Source organism: Tiliqua scincoides, chromosome 3 (assembly GCF_035046505.1).
Source record: "Tiliqua scincoides isolate rTilSci1 chromosome 3, rTilSci1.hap2, whole genome shotgun sequence".
Taxonomy (NCBI): domain Eukaryota; kingdom Metazoa; phylum Chordata; class Lepidosauria; order Squamata; family Scincidae; genus Tiliqua; species Tiliqua scincoides.
The window spans coordinates 77,936,303-77,954,147 of record NC_089823.1 but is presented as its reverse complement, the minus strand read 5'-3'; the positions used below and the strand labels follow the sequence as shown (position 1 = coordinate 77,954,147).

The window sequence follows — 17,845 nt, the reverse complement described above, 5'->3', positions numbered from 1 at the left end:
ACAGAATAGCTATCTGCAGCATATGAGATACAGAAATCCCAGTTTAAGGGAACTGCTGCTGTTAGTTCACATAGGCTGCATTCCTATGCACATTTTCCTGGGAGTAGTCTCAATTAAATACAATGGGACTTACTTATGAGTAGGAATGCACAGGATTGCACTGCTAGATTTAGAGGCCCGAGTTAGACAAAAGTGCTTTTACAGTGAAACATGAAGAACATAATCTTTGTGATATTCAACATTTATATTTAAATAATGCTCTACATTGCCCCACAAGACACCTGCACACATAAAAGCCATGATACGATTCAACTCTACAGGAAATAAAACTCATTTTGAGCCTATTTAGGATTTTCTAACCCCCCCCCCCATGTAATTTCTACATCTACTGGGAGAAATATAAATATAAAAAAGGAAAAGCTACTATTTAAGGCAACACATTACTGACTTAGCATTGTATTGGTGATTGGGAAAGCGAGGGTTGGTCTTCCTGTCATTCTCCAACAGGAAGTAAGATAAGCCAGCTCTGTTCGGATCATCTCCACAATCATTCGATTGTCTAAAGCCAGGTAAAAATGATGCTGATCTGTAAACTGAAAGGCAGAGCAAGTTGAAATGAAGTGTTGATGCATTTCTTTCTCAATAAGTTGGACATCATGACCTTAAATATGTGATCTGGTCAAAAGCATCATAACCTAATGGTCAGTAAGGTTGTTCCAATGCAATTTGTGCAATAAATTGAAGGATCAGTCATTCATCTATGATTGTCTGAGCCATCTATGCATACTTCACATGTACCTTTGACAATATAAGAAAAATTTCTGAGTGCTTGTTTGACATAGGTATGCCATGAAAATTTATGACCCCAAACATAAAAGCCACAATCCCAAAAAGTGTTAAGGATGATCAAGTACATTCATCTTCATGGTCTGAAATGTGCTAACCTCTACCCTAGTTCATATCTTCAGCAGAGGCAAGTGCTGAAATAGCACAGTAGAATTGAATTAACACATCTCTACAAACAGATCTCTAGTGTGAACTAGGCTCCCTGCAAGCATTCAATCATGCAGAAGCCAAGTTCACATAGCTCAGTGGAAGAACATTTTACTTTGCATGTAATAGGTCCCCAGTTCAATTCCTGGCATCCCTAGGTAAGACCCCCTGCCTGAAACCAAAAGAACTACTTCCCATCAGCTCAGACACTACTGATCCAGATGGACTCATGGTCAAAATCAGTAGAAAGAAGCTTCCTATGGATTTTCTTCACTTTAAAAATAAAAAAAAGGAGAAGAAGAAGTTAGGTGAACCAGCCTCCTCAAATCAGGCACTTATATGGAGGGATGGTTCATATGGGTGGCTGGAGTGGTAGAAGGGAGGGGTTGTATAGCACCATGCTATTTCAGCAATGACTGAACTGAACATGTGTACCAGGACTCTGTGTTAGATTACGGTCAAAATCAGTATCATCTGCCTGGAGCATAAAGACTGATGAAGGAAGGTTACTCACCAGTTAAAGAAATTGCACAGATGAATTATAACTAAAGATGTTTGTTTCCAGTGAGGAAGAGAAGATTATAGCCTAAGACTTACTGAACCCAATGGGTTCACTTCTGAATAAAACAAACAATACTGTTTTCAAACACCACCTGAAATCCTGAAGTCTAAAGCCCATATTTATTCAAAAGGTTGGGGGGGCGGGGCAGCAACAATCTACCTCTTCCTCCAGTGCAACAATTTTCAACCAGTGTGCCATGGCATATTGGTGTGCTGCAAATGGTTCACAGGCGTGCCACAGAAGCTTCAGGGTCATTTATTAGTAGGGCCATTGGGGATGCAAGCCCTCTACCTGCAGTGTGGTGTGCCTAGTCAGTCAAAAAACTGACGGTGTGCCCTGACAATCTGAGTGCCTTCTCAGTGTGCCATGAGATGAAAAAGGTTGAATATCGCTGTTCCAGTGTCACTGCTGTAAGGTGGTGCTAGAGAAAGAAGCAACAAGGGCCTCTGATAAGCCTGTTCCAATTGCTCTCCTTCCAGAAGGGTAATCAAACATCACTTCCTGCAAACAAACTGGAGGAGTGGAGCCACCCCATTTGTTTGAAACAGCAGCTAGACAGGCAAATTGGCAGTGTGAAGACAATGGTAAGGGGGTGTGTGGGGTGCTCTCGATCACTGTGAGGCAACTTTCTCCTGTTTACCCACCCCTTTAAAGAGGCTGGATGAGCATGCCCAGAGCTTAACCTGATCTAAAGAAATAGCTGAGTGGACAAGGCACAAGCAGCAGACAAGGAAGAGGAGGAGGAAGAGTTTGTGGTGTGCACACTGAAGTGCAAAAGGAGGCAAAAAAATTGGGCACTCCCACTTTGGCTGGACTTAGCCCATGGATCAATAGTACAAAATTACACGTGCTAACTTCTGACCTGTGCCTTTAACAACAACAGTAGGTTTCTCTTAACAGAAAGTACAGGAGCTTATATCTCTTATCATCCAGTTCTGTAAGCAGTTAAAACAAAGTACAGGTGTGTGCCGCTTAACAACCATCAGCTTAACAAGAGACCGAATATATGAGGGTGGTTAAAGTACAATAAAGATGCTCTTAATGAGGCAGTCATGTCTCCTATAGCCTGCAGCAAAGTGTCTACTTACACAACAGAGAGGCTCTTAATGCAAAGAAGAGGTAATCTATCTCTAGTAGCCTTTGCAGCCAGTTAGTGTCTGGCAGGGAGTGTCTGTTTACACAATAGATTGTCTACGGCCATACTACTCTGAAAGCGCCACATCTCGTCTGATTGGACTAGATGTTCACTTAATGATCTAATCATGTAACAACAGGGATTGAAGAATGTAACCCCGTCATTAAGTGGCGCACACCTGTACAGATTTTTATTAGTTCAGGATACATAAAACAACATGAAATGATACGTGAAATGCAAAGTGTTTCACCAGCAAATGGGAGGCAGTTTTCCTGCTGCTACTACAAGCTCACCTGGGGGGTAAAGGTATATATTTGATTTCTTATAACATATAACTTGGATGTTCCCAGGACACCAATGTGTCGGTATGGTCTTCCACTCAATTTCATGTTCCTATTGCGACCTGTTACAATAAAAAGAGTTATTAACATGAATTGCTGCTCATAAAACTAACTCATCCTAATTTTTTTTTCCTCAGAGGATACTCTATAATCTGTAGACACCTTATATTTCAGGCTACATACATAAAAATGTTGCATTTGTGAAACAAGAAGTATAATGCTTCAGCTGTTAACAGCATGAAATAGCATGCATTAGGCACCGGATCTATAGATTAATTCATGAAATCAGTAATTTCTTTGAGTAACTCATGGAACATTATCGTTATTAAACACATCTACCAAAATCGTAAAAGGCACACTCAAAACTTGTACCTACCCAGCTTTGCATACAGGTTGCTTAGAATTCGTGCTGGTTGCACTCTGATTGGATAGATGTCAGCAATGCTCTGAACATGGATTCCATGATGCTTCAAGAGTTTCTTAATTGCATTTGTCTCTGCTAGGATAGTTACTGTAAAAGAGGAACAGTAAAGACACAACTGCTCTCAGCATGAGACTGTTTGACCTCTCATGTGAGCTGTGGGATGAGGGCTCCTTCCACTGCTTCTTGTTTCATGTCTGTGATGCAGTAGCAGCAGCAAAGGAAAGGCCAGCCTTGCTTTGTGCAAGGTCTTTTATAGGCCTTGAGCTACTGCAAGACGTTCATTCATTCATATAAGTTCATCTTTAATATATTCGTTTAAGTAAACTTATATAAATTTATTCAAATTTTAAATGTAAATAAATTCTTTTCCCCCCCCAGCCCCCTACACAGCATCAGAGAGATGATGCGGCCCTCCTGCCAAAAACTTTGGACACCCCTGCCCTAGAACCACCACCCAGATCAAACTAAGATCAGTCATGACTGCAATCCTTTTCACACTTATATGATATGAAACCCACTGAACACAGCTGGATTTACTTGTACAGCAAACATGTACAGCAGTGCTTGTGGATCATCCTGAAGTGCGGTAGGTCCCAAAGCAATGCTCAATTTCACACTACAAGGCATTCCTGGGAGCCTCCAGAGGCCACTTCCAGGTCATGCCAAAACCCACTCCATTGGCCTTTGCTGGCCTCACAATGCCTTGAAGAAGTGGAAGTGACTTTCAGTTTGCACCTGCAACTTCTGGTTGCTTTTGCAAGCATTCTGAGGCCTATGGAGGCCAATGGAATGGGTTGCTGGCCTGGCACAACCTGGAAGCGGCCTCCAGAGACTCCCAGGAAAGCTCCCAGCGCAACATTGAGCACTGCGTCACAACCCACCATGGAGGACAAGGTGGGTTGTGGCACTAAAAAGTTTGAGAACCACTGATGTCTAGGATTGTGCTACTGGATTTTATTAAAACCAGTGCAACAGCAATTTGTTGTGGCTAACATCTGATTAGCTGGATTGGGGTTCAAAACTCTATTTTATCTCTGCAACTCCAAAACAAAGCCGATTCAAATACTAAGGTAGACACATATTCAAAGAAGCTTTCTCAATGAATTTGTATTCACGTGTTATTTTTGTGTGTGCTGGAAGATTCTGATACACAGGCATTTTGGATGAAGCATCTCCAACATGTATCTGATATGTAGTACAGTTCCATAATGTCTTGCCATGAGAGCATGTGGTATACAAAGCTTGATTCAGTTCAAGGCTGAAGTGTTAACACAGCCTGACTGAGTTGCATCATACCTACTTGGGAAATAAGAAATTCAGGCAGGCTGTAAGCAGTTAACTAGTACTGCAGTGTGCAAAGCATTTTTAATTACACTGAGATGATATGAATATAGAAGAGGATGGGGTAAGCCAGAACAGAACCATCTCATAACATCTTTCTGCATTTGTATAAATTTAATTCCACTTTTTAAAAAATAATATGCTCCAGTTCAGTGCTGCTATCAAGAACTATGGATGACACCTGCACAAGGTAATAGTACAGCTTTTTCCTTTGCATATTTCCAGATTCAAATATCTACAGAAATTCTCATACACACTCCTATATGCATAGATTTCTCCATTCACTTCAACATGAAGGGCAATCTTGGGCAATCTTGGGCTCACAATTTAACAAATGCACACACAAATCCCTTGTCATTGCAGTGGATGGAAGAATCCTCTTATATACATGTATTAGAATTTCCATTTGTGCATGACCTGCTGTATGGAGACACCTGACAATTATTTTTATTTTGTTTTTGCATTTTTCCATCTGCCCAACTTGCTCCAACATTCACAGGGTAAAAAAAAAAAAGCACACAAAAAAGTCACCAACCTTGGACAACAACATCAGGCTTAAAAGCAGTTGAGAACCTCCTATTTAAGGGATCAATTTCACCAGTAGCCAGAAAACCCTTTGAATGAAGAACAAACAAGATAGAGAGAAATCAGGCCAAGCTTCAATGGCAACGATCTTGCCTCCTGAGAGTGGTATGCAAAGAGCAAGAATGGAACTTTCAGGCACTTGTAAACTCACTAAAGGCCAGGGTGCCCTGATATAAACAAATAAAATCCTTTCTTCAAAACAACACTAATCTTCAAAGTACTTGTCATTAAATCACTTTTGTCATATACGTTGCATTCCTCTAACTGGGCAATTTTGCCTGTTGCCCCGTATGAGTCTGTGTTTCCCAGTGGTGGGCATATTTGCCCCCTGCATCCTGCTATCAAAGGTACTCCAGATATCCTTTATTCCCTGCTAGCTGTCGTCCCAAGCGGGGAAAGGTACAGATCATGTTTCAAGGGGATTGGACTGGGTACTCAGCCAGCAGGCGCTCCTCCAATCAGAGAGCCAGATTATATCATTCCGGTTGAATGTTAACTCCCAAACTGATGGGTGTCTCTATCTTCCCCAGCTATCTTGGGCTCTGGCAAGGAGCGTCCCAGCGCTCTTGGAGAATGACAGGGGAGACTGATTGTTCCACCATCCAGGTACAATGTTAGGAGTCAGTATTAGCCAGAAGCTAATAAGATTTATGCTGATTTCAATTTGTGTGACTCACAAGCTCATTCAAGCTTTGAGAGCAGCAGCTCTGAGTTAAAGTGCATGTATAAGATTCTACAGCACCTTAATGCCATCTACTAACTGTCTGTATTATTTTTACTGGTCTGTAGGTTTACAGGTTGACACAACACTTTTTTTTGGCAAAGGATAATGTTTCTTACTTTTATTCTTGTTCATTTGATTTTGTTATGTCTTATTCCTTTTATTAAATCTCTTGAGCTGGCAGCAGCAGATTCAAACTATTAAGGCTTTTCCCCGGTAAGTTACATGTCCAAACAGGGAAAAGTTAGCACTAAATACTAGGCACTATTGCCCTGGATCAGCTTGTAGTCGCTGGCTGTCCCTCTCTGAACCCTGACAGTAATTGTAACCAGGAATCAGGATGAGGCACCTACTGTCACCAGTGCATTGGCAAGTTACATTTACTTAATTATAGAATTTATATCCCACTTTCTCCTGCACATTACGGCACTCAAGAGTATAAAAACACAATACAAAATGGAAGATTAAAACAATACTAAAACATAAAACAAAAATTATCAGGAGAACAGACCCTAATGGATTACACAGCTATTAAAATTACATTCATTAAAAATGCCAGGCCATCACGTCAACAGTTAAAAGCCTTCTTCAATAACACAGAATAACCAAAATTCATACAGGTGCAGCCTATTTATCCACGGATTTTTTGTCTGCGGATTTGTCTCAACACGAATGGGGTGGGGGTACTGAAAGTCACGCACACCTTTGCCTCCTTTGCCCTGTGCTGATCAGTTTTCAGGCAGCCCAAAACACTGCAAAAAGGCTTTGCCTTGCCCAGGCAGGGAAATAGGCCTGGAAGAGGTTCCCCTTGCAAGGAACAGTAACATTCCTGGAGCTCCTGAGCCTGCAAAGAGGCTGAGGAGGGGAAGGGGTGACGGAAAACCTCTATAGCCAGAACACATGCAGAAAGGTGGAGCTTGCTCTCGCACTCTCACTCACACACACACACACACACATGGGGCAGGTGTGGTAGCAACAGGGGATTGCTTTAAAAAACCCAGGGAGTTGTCAGATCCTGGGGAGGGGGTTGAGGGTCCTCTTGCCAAAAAGGGGTTCAGGCTCACCCTGTGGCAGGTCCCTGGGGTGAGGCTGAGTGGCCTCAGGTCCAAAAGGGGGGGGTTAGATCCACCCAGGTCCCCCTCTTTGGCTTCTAAGGTAGCCTGGGTCTCATGGGCATGTAGCCTTCCTCCTGGCTGTTAGCCTTGCCTAGCTTCCTCCTCATCATTGACCTCCTCGGCTTTTATGGAGTTCCCGGCTCCACCCCTCTCACCCAGTCAGCCTGGGCACCTGGTCCTGGAGCCAACCCTGCCCTGCTGTCTGAGTCTGCGGGAGGCTTGCTCGCCAGCCGAGCAGCTCTGTGCCCTGGCCTGCCTCTTGCTCCTCCTCCCCGCCTGTCTCCTGGCTGAGCCCCCCCGTGGGGCGAGAAGACCCGGCAGCGTCCAGGGGGGGAAGGTGCCCTCCCTGGGGGCGCTGCTTGCGGGCCGGCATGCTTCCCTGCTCATCCTCCCCCACCGGATCCAGCCATGGGGCTCCCTTCCCTGCCTCCCAGGCGGCTGGCCGCGGGTGAGACAAGGCCATCGCTGGAGCCGCACCGCCCACATCACTGCGGGCAGGGGGCCAGGTGCCTCCCAGGGGGTTGCTCTTCCCCTTGCCCCTGTCTCCCCGCAGTGCCTGGTCATCTGCGGGGGTTGCAGGGGGTTGTGCCCACTGCCACCTGGGGCTCTCCCCCGTCCGTCCCCCGGCACCCCTGCACTTCAGGTAGGAGTGCCTCTGTGGGGGCTGCTCCTCCTCCCACCCACAGCTCCCTGCCAGCCCTGGGAGCCCACAGGGGCGACTGGTGGGATCTGCCCTCAGCTCTCCCCCGCCTGTCCTCCACCCCCCCTGCACATCCAGGTAAGGCAGGGGCTGGCCAGGCAGCGAGCCCCTGACAGGAGTTTTTGCCGAATTCCCCCCTCCCCATAGTGCAGGCTATCACTGACACAAGCAAGCCTTCCCACCAAGCAAAGCATGAGATTTAGCCTACAATATTCTCCACACTTTCCTGGGAGTAAGCCCCAGTGACTACAATGGGGCTTACTTCTGAGTAGAAATGCATAGGGCTGAACTGTTAAAAGATCAGCATTCCAACTGTGAAAGAAGCCGGGCAGCTGGCAATGGGAGGGCTGAGTACGGAGCAGAGGGGAGGGAATTGATAACAGCTGCCTTAGTTTCCTTCCATCCGGAAGTGTCAGACTGCAGTATTTGCGTAACTCTATGGAATTTAGCACAACGCGTTTTTTGTTAATCACGCCAAGTCACGGAATGGAACCAACGCGGATAAATAGGCTCCACCTGTATATCAAAATAGAATTACCTCTGCCAAAAGGGCACCAAGGATATATAATGACTGGCCCCAGAGATGAGGTAACTTTCCTGCTGGAACACGATCCACTGTGTGAGGATTCTCATACTCTTCATTCACCTGGCAGACGAAGCAAATTATGAACACTGAGTAATACAACTGCAACACTGGATTTTTCTACATGATGACAAAGAACTGAACATATGAACCGACTCCATTGAAAAGCATTGTGCTTTGGGGGAACAGGGAAGTCCTGTTTGTGTTGTTAGATCTTTGGTGGCCCCCTGACACATGCAAATCATTACTTGATATTGCCATCATCCAATGGATAAATGTGCATCTGTGATCCACTCCCAAGAGTAACCCGAGTGCCATCAGATTGTGGTTGCAAAACAGACTGCTGCTTTAGATGCAACTGCCCAATAAACAAAATCTTAATATACCCACACTCTTAAAAAACATCTACAATTTAACCTCAATTTCTTCCTCATGGTAATGGACTTGGAGTACAGGATGGGCTCTTTGGACCTTGGTAAAGCACGCCCATTTCTTCTCTATGCTTGGGCCCAGTTTTGATCTGGCTAAGACATTAAAACTAGTTAACAGGAACCCTGGGTAGGTTAGGAAGCATGACCTAGTCAAGTTCACTATATTTGCGATTTTTTTCACTTTGTGAAGAACAAAAACTTTTTGCTCCCTTCCCCCTGCAAATCTCTCAATTTTCCCTTTATTTATTACAGTCTTGAACCCAACATGAACTTTTGGTATCTTTTAAAAGATATCTTTTAAAAAAGGTATCTTTTAAAAAAAATCTTAAGCTCCAAGCAGCCCCAAGAGTTATGGTATATAAATATCTATGAGCAAAGCAAAAGAGAGAGCCAGAAGAGAGATCCCAAAAAATTCAGACTGCACTTTACATTGCCACAACACCTTATCTGGAGGAACAGCATACAGTTCTGGCATCAAAAGAATCCCATTCTTTTTCCTAATGATTATCCCCTCCAAGGCATCTCTGTACTCTTGTACCTGAAAAGTACAAAACACAGACTTAAAATACTTTTTCCTAGAAGGCTGAGACAAGAGCCAAAACTGTCATGTGACGGGAGAAAACCAGCATCTTACATAAACATAAATCCTAGAGTTATTCTTTCATTTTCACTGAGCCATCCACTACGACCCCAAGGTCTCGTTCTTGATTCATCACCAATAGCTCAGACTCTACCAATGTATGTATGAAGCTGGGATTATTTAACCCCAATGTACAGTACTTTATACTTATTTGCACAGAACCACATTTGGCATTTGGTTTCCCATTTATAATAATAATACAGGTATTTATCCACTTTGGAGAGGTCTTTTGGAGCTCTTCACAATCTACTTTAGTTTTTACTACCTTGAATAGCTTGGTGTCACCTGCAAACTTGACTATCTCACTGTTTACCCTCAACTGCAGATCATTTATGAAGAAGTTAAAGAACACCCATCTCAGTGCAGATCCTTGGGGCACCCCAGTTTGTACTTCTCTCCACTGTGAAAATTGTTCATTTATTCTTACATTTGGCTTCCTGTTCTTTAACTGGACCTGTTCTCTTATTCCATTACTGCTAAAAGTTTAAGAGCAAGAGACTTTGTCAAAAACTTTTTGGAATTCCAAGGGCAAACTCTATCACCTCTATTCACAAGTCTGTTGACACTCCTGCTGTCATAAAAGCTACAAAGCTTATTACATAATCCAACGGTTTTCAAACTCTCAGGGAGAGTTTGAACTGCAGTAAGTCTTGGTGGGAGCGGGAAGGAGGCGCAAATGTCTGCAGGGCTCCCCAGGTCGTCAAAAGTGAAAGTGAACTGATTGTGCTCCACTTCCTGTTTTGCAGAGGTAGAGCACGATCACTCCACTTTCACTTTTAGAAGCCTGGGGAGCCCTGCAGATGCTCGTGCAGGGCTCCCTGCACCCCAGGACAGCTGCTACAGGGACTGGTGAGTCCATCCCAGTCCCTGCAGCCCAGTTAGCGATGCAATGCTGGGGATCACGTTGCTGCCTCCTCCCTGCCCCTGCCCCTTAAGGGGGCAGAAGGCAAGACCTTCAGAATTCTTCTTTTTATTTCCCTTACCTGAATTCTGTCTCCATTAAACACTCCATCAATTAGGAAATATGTCCAGAACACAGGCCACTCACATTCTATGTTCTCAAATAACTTGAGCTCAGCAGGATCATAGTGTAATCTACTTGGATCCTAGAAATAGTAAAAACATACTATAAATATTTTCATTACTGTCTCACAATACCGCACAGAAAAATTTATCAATCAGACTTACATTCTGTCCCTCCTCTAAGAAGCTCAGGCTGCACAGCTCACATATAGTTTTCCTATTTATATGCGTATAGTAGCAACTGTAGCTTTATATAAGGGTAACACAAGTGACATAAACATAGATTCAGTCTAGAAGTGCAAACTGAATGCGTGTATATTGAGTACACGTATATTGAATATTCAAACCACTGGATAAAGATTGGTCACTCTAATCTCAGTCAAAATTTAAGAGAAGTGGCTCAATATAGTGTTCAATATTTATGTTCCACCTACTTTCATCAAGTCAAATTCACTTTATAGTAACTGGCTCATTAGCAAAAACGATCATACTCTATTATATGCAGAAAATGACATTTTTCTGCAAATATTCAGTTGCACTATCACACAGCAGGAAACAGAACCAACGCAACTGTTGTGCAATGTGAACCGAAGATAACAATTGCAAAAACAAAACAAAACATGCTCTTTTGTGCTGGTGCAGAAATAACTTTCCCTTTTCAAATGGAATGATAGATTTCATGAGCTCTCCTAGAAGATTAAGAAGTCCCAATACCATAGTTTCAACAATTGCTTTTCATTACTTTTTTATGAAATGCCATTATTACCAATAGGAATGTGAAGTGTAATGCTGGACATAGTCTGGCTGCTCCCCATCACTCTCAAATTAAATTCAGCTTTCCAAGCTGCAACCACTCATCCCAGTGTACAAGAATTACCAACTGCTAGGAAAGGAGCACATGGATACAGGTCCTAGGAGAGGGGGGTAAAGGGGGTAATTTGTACCCAGGCCAAGGGTCAGAAAGGGGGCCCAGGAGTCACAGAACGGGGCCCAAAACGTTCCTGGGATTTTACATTTTCCTATCTCACCTGAACTTGCAGCCTGCGTGAGGGGCACAACCACAGGTATGCAGTGGCAATTATCGATGCAAGCCATACACACCGGGCCCAGGAATGCACCCATGACCTCCTTAACACAGTGTCAAATCTGGAAGAAAACTGGCCTGCTACAGTAGCTCTTTGGCTTGTGGACCCGATAACCACGAAGAAGTGTATACTTGCTCAGGGACCCAACTGCGGGGCTATAGCTGCTGCAGAAGTTCATTCTGATGCACACAGCACACTGTCCATTCTACTGTTAAATATGAAGATGCTAATTTTCTGCAATGGATTTTCTATATGATTTTAGAGAGACTCAGGAGTGTGTTTGGTTTTCCATATTACTTTATCTAGCTGCCAATGGCGCATGGTCGGGTAGATCTGGACTCTGCATCAAGAAGCCTAGTAGACCTAGGCTAGTAGACCAAGTAGACTATCCTGGCTGTCAACATCCTCCCCCTGACCTATTTTGCCCCCCCCATTCTGCCTGCCGCCATTGCCCCCTCCCCCTTTGGAAAGGGATCCAAAATAAATGTTGTACCCCCTGATAAAATTCCTCTCAGAGGCCCTGCATGGACGTACATCAGAATGCCCAACTCAAAGGCGCTGACAGATATACAGGCTGAATCAGATGCATGAGTGGATCTTTGATTGTGGATTGATGACTGATTTATTAAAGGGCTTAGGAAAACTTCTAGTTTGCATTTCAGCTAATCCAATGGTCTTCAAGCTTTTTTGTGCCACAACTCCAATAAACAAACTATGAGACTGAGAACCCACTGCTGATCCCACTCCTCTGCCAGGACCTGATTTGCTCACCCCTACCCCTACCTCTTGTATCTTCACAACAACCCTGTAAGGTAGGAGCCTGAGCAGGGCCAGCCTTATTAGCTGCAGGGCAAGAAGAGGCTGTGCAGGATTATATCAATAATTCAGTTTTGAAAAGGTAGTTCCATTATTGGATTGGATCCAAGTCCTCTCTTGTACAGGCTTTGAAAGGTTGCCATGACCCCCCAAACGAGGCTTCGCGACCCCATTGAGGTCATGACCCTCAGGTTGAAGAACACTGAGCAAATCAGAAGGCAGAAGCCAGTCAAATATAAATATGTTTATGACCCATTCATCTGAATGGGAGAGAGTTAAGTAGGTGCTTCTCTCCTGTTAGAATCAATGTGCACAACTTTGGTTGTATGGTGCCCAAAGTTGTTACCTGGGGAAAGCCACAAATCCATAAAAAAGTATTTTCAGTAAAAGTATATATGTTTTTGAGTATGGGTCAGTGGTAAGAGAATTTCAACTCCTGAAACACTGCAATTTTGCTGATTTCACTGTCAAGACAGGTAATGACATTATTTAGTAAATGACAACATTTTGACAACTTGAGGAGCAGGACCTCTTTTGGTGTTTTATAACCATCTCGAAGGAAACGACAGCAGCCATATCGCCCCTGTAAAGACAACAAAAATGCTTATTAAACAAACATTTTTCTTCATTTTATACAATGTTTTGTTCTCATATCCCTTTCATTTTTTTAGTAATTTTTTTAGCTATTTCAGTAATAGCATGCAAATTTCCCCATACAGGTATTAATTCCACTTTTAAAACCAAAATTAAACTCTTACTTGCAATTTGGTGATAATTTCATTTTTAGTTGCATTGACAATGTTCATGTCCTCTATGGCAAAGGCTGGATAGGAAATAATGGACAACAGTCCAGCATCAATCTCTTTGGACGTGGATGCTCTCGGCAACATCGAGTACAGAATAGACTGAGCAGGACACACACACACACACACATACACACAAACCACCAGTGAAAAACAAGACAAAACAAAAATATAATTTTTAAAAATTAGTTTTATCCCGATTTACGTACTTCATCAGATTTACAAAGAGTATCTTACAAGTATTTAAAATAAAAGATACAAACTAATTTTAAAAAATGCAGCACTCTCTCCAATGCAAATTAGCTTTGGGGAAATATATCAATAACTATATACAGGTGGCCCTCAGTATCCGCGGGTTTGGTACCTGCAGATTTGAATATCCACGGTGTCCTAACCTGCGGGGTGGGCCACCTGTTGCCCGTTGAACATGATCAGAGTTATGCACAGCTCCAGTTCAGAGGGAAACAGTGTGCCTGACCTGCAGATTTGAACATCCGCAGATTTTAATATCGGGGGGGGGGGGTGTGTGTCCAGGAACAGATCCCTCACGGATACCGAGGGCACCCTATATTTTGAAGATATTAAAAAACAGCCACAGAATTAGGCCAATCCAACACGGTGACCACTGCCAAGGATTTCCTATTGTCAACTACAGAATGCTTGTATCCACATACAGTGTGTTAGTTTTCAAAAGTTGAAAATAATATCAGGTTGCAAGGCACAGATGACTGTAGCCACATTATGATACATACAGTCAGTTCTCTTTATATGTAAATCGCTATGTGCGAATTTGCTTATCTGCAAATAGCAGAATTGTCACCCATTTCTGGTATCTGCTACTCTGTTCTCATTATCTTGCGAATACTGTGTCAATGCATGCTGAAAGTTGTATGGATTGGGTCAATTATCCACATCAAATGGACATCCACATTATTGGCCCATGGAGAACAGTCAGACACATTTGTGTCTGTTTCCAGACTTGCCCCACCATCTTGGGCATCATCATGGGGACTCCAGTTGAACCTTCATGACCCTAGTGATGATGAGAGGCTGATGATGAGAGGTCTCTGGAACACTACCTGAGAGGCTGGGACAAGCCCAGGGAAGGAGCCAAGAGACAGGTGGAGGAGGAGAATGGGTGAAGCTACCTCCTCCCCATTGCTGAACTCTAAGCTCTTGCTGTTGGGCCAGTAACCTTCAATGAATTGACGGATAGCCAGCATGGAGAATCACCACTGCTGAAACCTTCATCACATCGACAGAAATCCAGCATGGAGGAGGAAACATCAGATGTTGGAGATGTTGATGCGCCTGCACAATCACCCAGCTCTACATACTTCAAGTTAAGATTCAGGTTCATAAAATTTGTAGAGTATATGGTGAAGAGGGTCCCCTGGAACCTAATCCCATTTTCCCCATAGGCTCAATGACTCAGTATCTGCTAATTCAGTATCCACTTGGTTTTCTAGGAACCTAACCCTAGCAGATAATGAGAACTGACTGTATGTCACACCTGTTTAGTTGAAGCTTAACCAAGGTTTGTGGATTTGTTACATTTTCTTTGAGCTGTCTATTGAAAGGAAATTCATATTTACCTGACAATGTTCAACTTCATCTGGAAGGACATGAATAACTGATTTATTTCCTCCTCCAGCTCCAAAAAGGTCCAATTCATCAATTGCTTCCAGTGCAGCCTTTAGAAACATACAGGTATGTTCAGTGATTATGAATAATCACTGCTAATTGATAAGACTTTCACTGATTAAGTATCAGAACACTAATGTTACATATCACAAAAGCATACAAAGTATTTTACAATGTATCTATATGAGCTGTAACTATATAAATTAAGGGTCAGTTCTTATTCTGAAGGCTGTAGCTTTTTAAAACATACTCACTACATTATTGTCTAACAATTTATGCTTTTCCACCATCTCAGTGCTCTGAGCTCTTGGCACTGTGGATATTTTTAACGGTAACATTTTTGGTGGTGACAGATATCCAGAATTTTCACTTTTGTCCATTTAACAAAGCTGTTTTTCATTTTCACTCAGTCTCTTTGCTCTGAGGTTATTTACTTAAACATGTAGCTGTTCTCTTTCTAGTCACCTCAGAGTGGCTATTATCAAAAATGGAATCCATGCTTTAATATCTTTGTAGCATTGGTTTCCTCTCTTGAAATATGAATTTCCGCTTCACTTTGCATATTGTATCCCATTGCAAAAATAATGTTTGCAAACAGTAAGAGAAAGCACATCTATGGTGCCAATTTCCAACTAATGTACCTGTCTTATTGGAACAGAATGTCTACGATAATACATTCCAGTAGCAGAAGTCGTTAAGATGTCCAACAATTGGATGGGAATTATGCATACACATAACAAAGTTAGGTTATGTGTGTGCATAATTTCCACCTAAGAATTAGCCAAATGTGGTGAAAATCTGATTTTATTCTCTGTCCCAATATGAGCTAGTGAATGCTTAGGAATTGCCAAGTACTCACTGTTTAGAAATTAAGCTCCTTCATCCCAGACATCATTTTAGCATGTCCTTCCTACTAGAACAGGTACGGTATGAATCCAGATTAAGCATACCTGCCTGTTTGGTCAGGGTCTAAAGACAGGCAAAGATGCCCAAATGACTTTACTTAACTAATGAGGAGGAACTGTGACATCATCATACAAAGGGCATCTAAGATGAAGCCAAAGGATGGTCTTGGCTCCTGATCCCAACTCTGATTGAGTGACCAATGTACAACTGGGACCCAGTTAATCATTCAGGGATGGGAATCCACCCAAATAATATCAAAGATGAAAGGTAGGGAGTCATTGAAGTAGGAAGTTTCTGTTTATTTGCATGCTTGCTTGCTATGCAACTGCTGTTCCATTGCAAGAACTGTACCTAGGTAGGAATGCAATCATTATATTAGACCAGTGGTTCCCAAAATTTTTCAACTGGTGACTCTCTTGACTTACAGGGCCATTGGCCACAGTTCCCCATTAGGACAACAATCCTGTACATTGTATAGTGCAGTGGTTATTTCACAAGGATTCTGTGGCTGCCCTGGCTGGTTTCCGTGGCTGCTCAGGAAGCCACCAGCTCACAGTTTGGGAACCACTGTATTAAGCAGTGCTCTATTTTACAATGGATAACTAGAAACATTCTTACTTTGGCCATTCCTACAGAGCTTGCATTCAGTTCAGGGATGCCTTGATTGGTCTTATCACCACGTTCCCACATGCCATAATCCTGAAACAAAACAAAAAGGAAAGCAGACAAACCTTTAAAAAACAGATCAAGGGATATGTTTGAGCATTGATGCATGACCTGTGTGCCATTGCAAATGAGAGGAGGGGAGACTGTGCTAACATTACCCAAAAAGTTCATGAACAGTTTTCTGTGCATTTGCACATTCTTGCTTTAATGAGAAGACCACCAACTAAGACAACTTCTCACTTTCAGTGACCATTTTTTTGTAACAAGTATTTTTATTTATAAACAAGCTTTCCTGAACATGTTTGAAGTGTTATACCTGCCTGATTCAGTAATAAGAGAAAGTTGATTATATATCTTTTAACTAGTGCTCCATAGGAGTTATATCTTCAGTTTAATTTCTTTCCTTGACAACCATGAAGATAAATAGCTAGTAATTTCAGAACTTTTTCAATATTGTATGAATTACAATACAAGTTACTACCAAAGCTTATTTCTTCAACCTGCTTCAGTTTATATGATGAAAGGTTTTCTCAAGAGAAGGTGAATGCTAGATAATGCCTATTAGAATTGGCTGAACATTAAAAACATGTATATAAAAATTAATCTGAAATAAATAAAATGCATTTGAGCACACTTACAGCAACTTTGTATGCAGCCTCTATGTAAAACACAAGATTCTGTATAAAGGCAACTTCATCAAGGGTGAACACAATACGCAATCCTAATTAAGAAAAGACAACCACCTCAGTGATACAAGAAAATAAAGAATGCATGCTGTTTCATTTTATGAGTCACTTGAACAGTGGCATCCTATGTTCCTGGTTCAGCACTGTAGTAGGATATTTCCTCGGGAAAGCTTTATGTCTTACTTTGCCACACCACAGACAGACTTTAAATATCAGATATAAATTGCACCTGAAAAAGTTTCTCCTTAGTCCCATGTGATATAATACAAAAGTAAACATGATTTTTCACCATGTTTTTCAACAAGATCTCGGTAATAAAAAACAAAAAGAAGAGGACAGCATTAAGACAGGTCTTCCTTTGTAGAAAACATTATGTATAGGTTACAAGTTTTGATGATTTGATGCAACATCTGGGTTTTAGCGATAGTCTTTCTCTGAAAGCCAGATGTAAGGAAGTGGCAACAGGATATAGGTATCATGCTGTCTTGGGTGCTCCCAGAGACACAGTGGCTCCTGGTGGACCACTGTGAGATACAGGAAGCTGAACTATATTGGCCCTGGTCTGATCCAGCCAGCCTCATAGCAAAATGTATATTCATTTCTTTGATGGGGATGGATGTTCCAGGCTATAATACTATTCTTTAA

At 42.4% G+C, this 17,845-nt stretch overlaps 1 protein-coding gene across 3 annotated transcripts in view; it reads right to left on the bottom strand.

Annotated features, from left to right (window-relative positions):
* Nucleotides 1-17,845, bottom strand: part of PHKA2 (phosphorylase kinase regulatory subunit alpha 2) — an 83,682-nt gene that overhangs the window by 47,331 nt on the left and 18,506 nt on the right. For all 3 annotated transcript variants that reach the window (XR_010794155.1, XM_066622135.1, XM_066622136.1), the window contains exons 6-17: nt 17,153-17,235; nt 16,467-16,547; nt 14,894-14,992; nt 13,254-13,400; nt 13,025-13,078; nt 10,555-10,677; nt 9,374-9,469; nt 8,456-8,563; nt 5,332-5,410; nt 3,408-3,542; nt 2,984-3,093; nt 449-593 (exon numbers count right to left, since the gene is read on the bottom strand). Coding sequence is in view for 2 of the 3 variants with exons in the window: in XM_066622135.1 (XP_066478232.1) it covers nt 449-593; nt 2,984-3,093; nt 3,408-3,542; nt 5,332-5,410; nt 8,456-8,563; nt 9,374-9,469; nt 10,555-10,677; nt 13,025-13,078; nt 13,254-13,400; nt 14,894-14,992; nt 16,467-16,547; nt 17,153-17,235 (1,260 nt within the window). In the remaining variant the exon portion in view is untranslated. The remainder of the gene's footprint in view (nt 1-448; nt 594-2,983; nt 3,094-3,407; nt 3,543-5,331; nt 5,411-8,455; nt 8,564-9,373; nt 9,470-10,554; nt 10,678-13,024; nt 13,079-13,253; nt 13,401-14,893; nt 14,993-16,466; nt 16,548-17,152; nt 17,236-17,845) is intronic.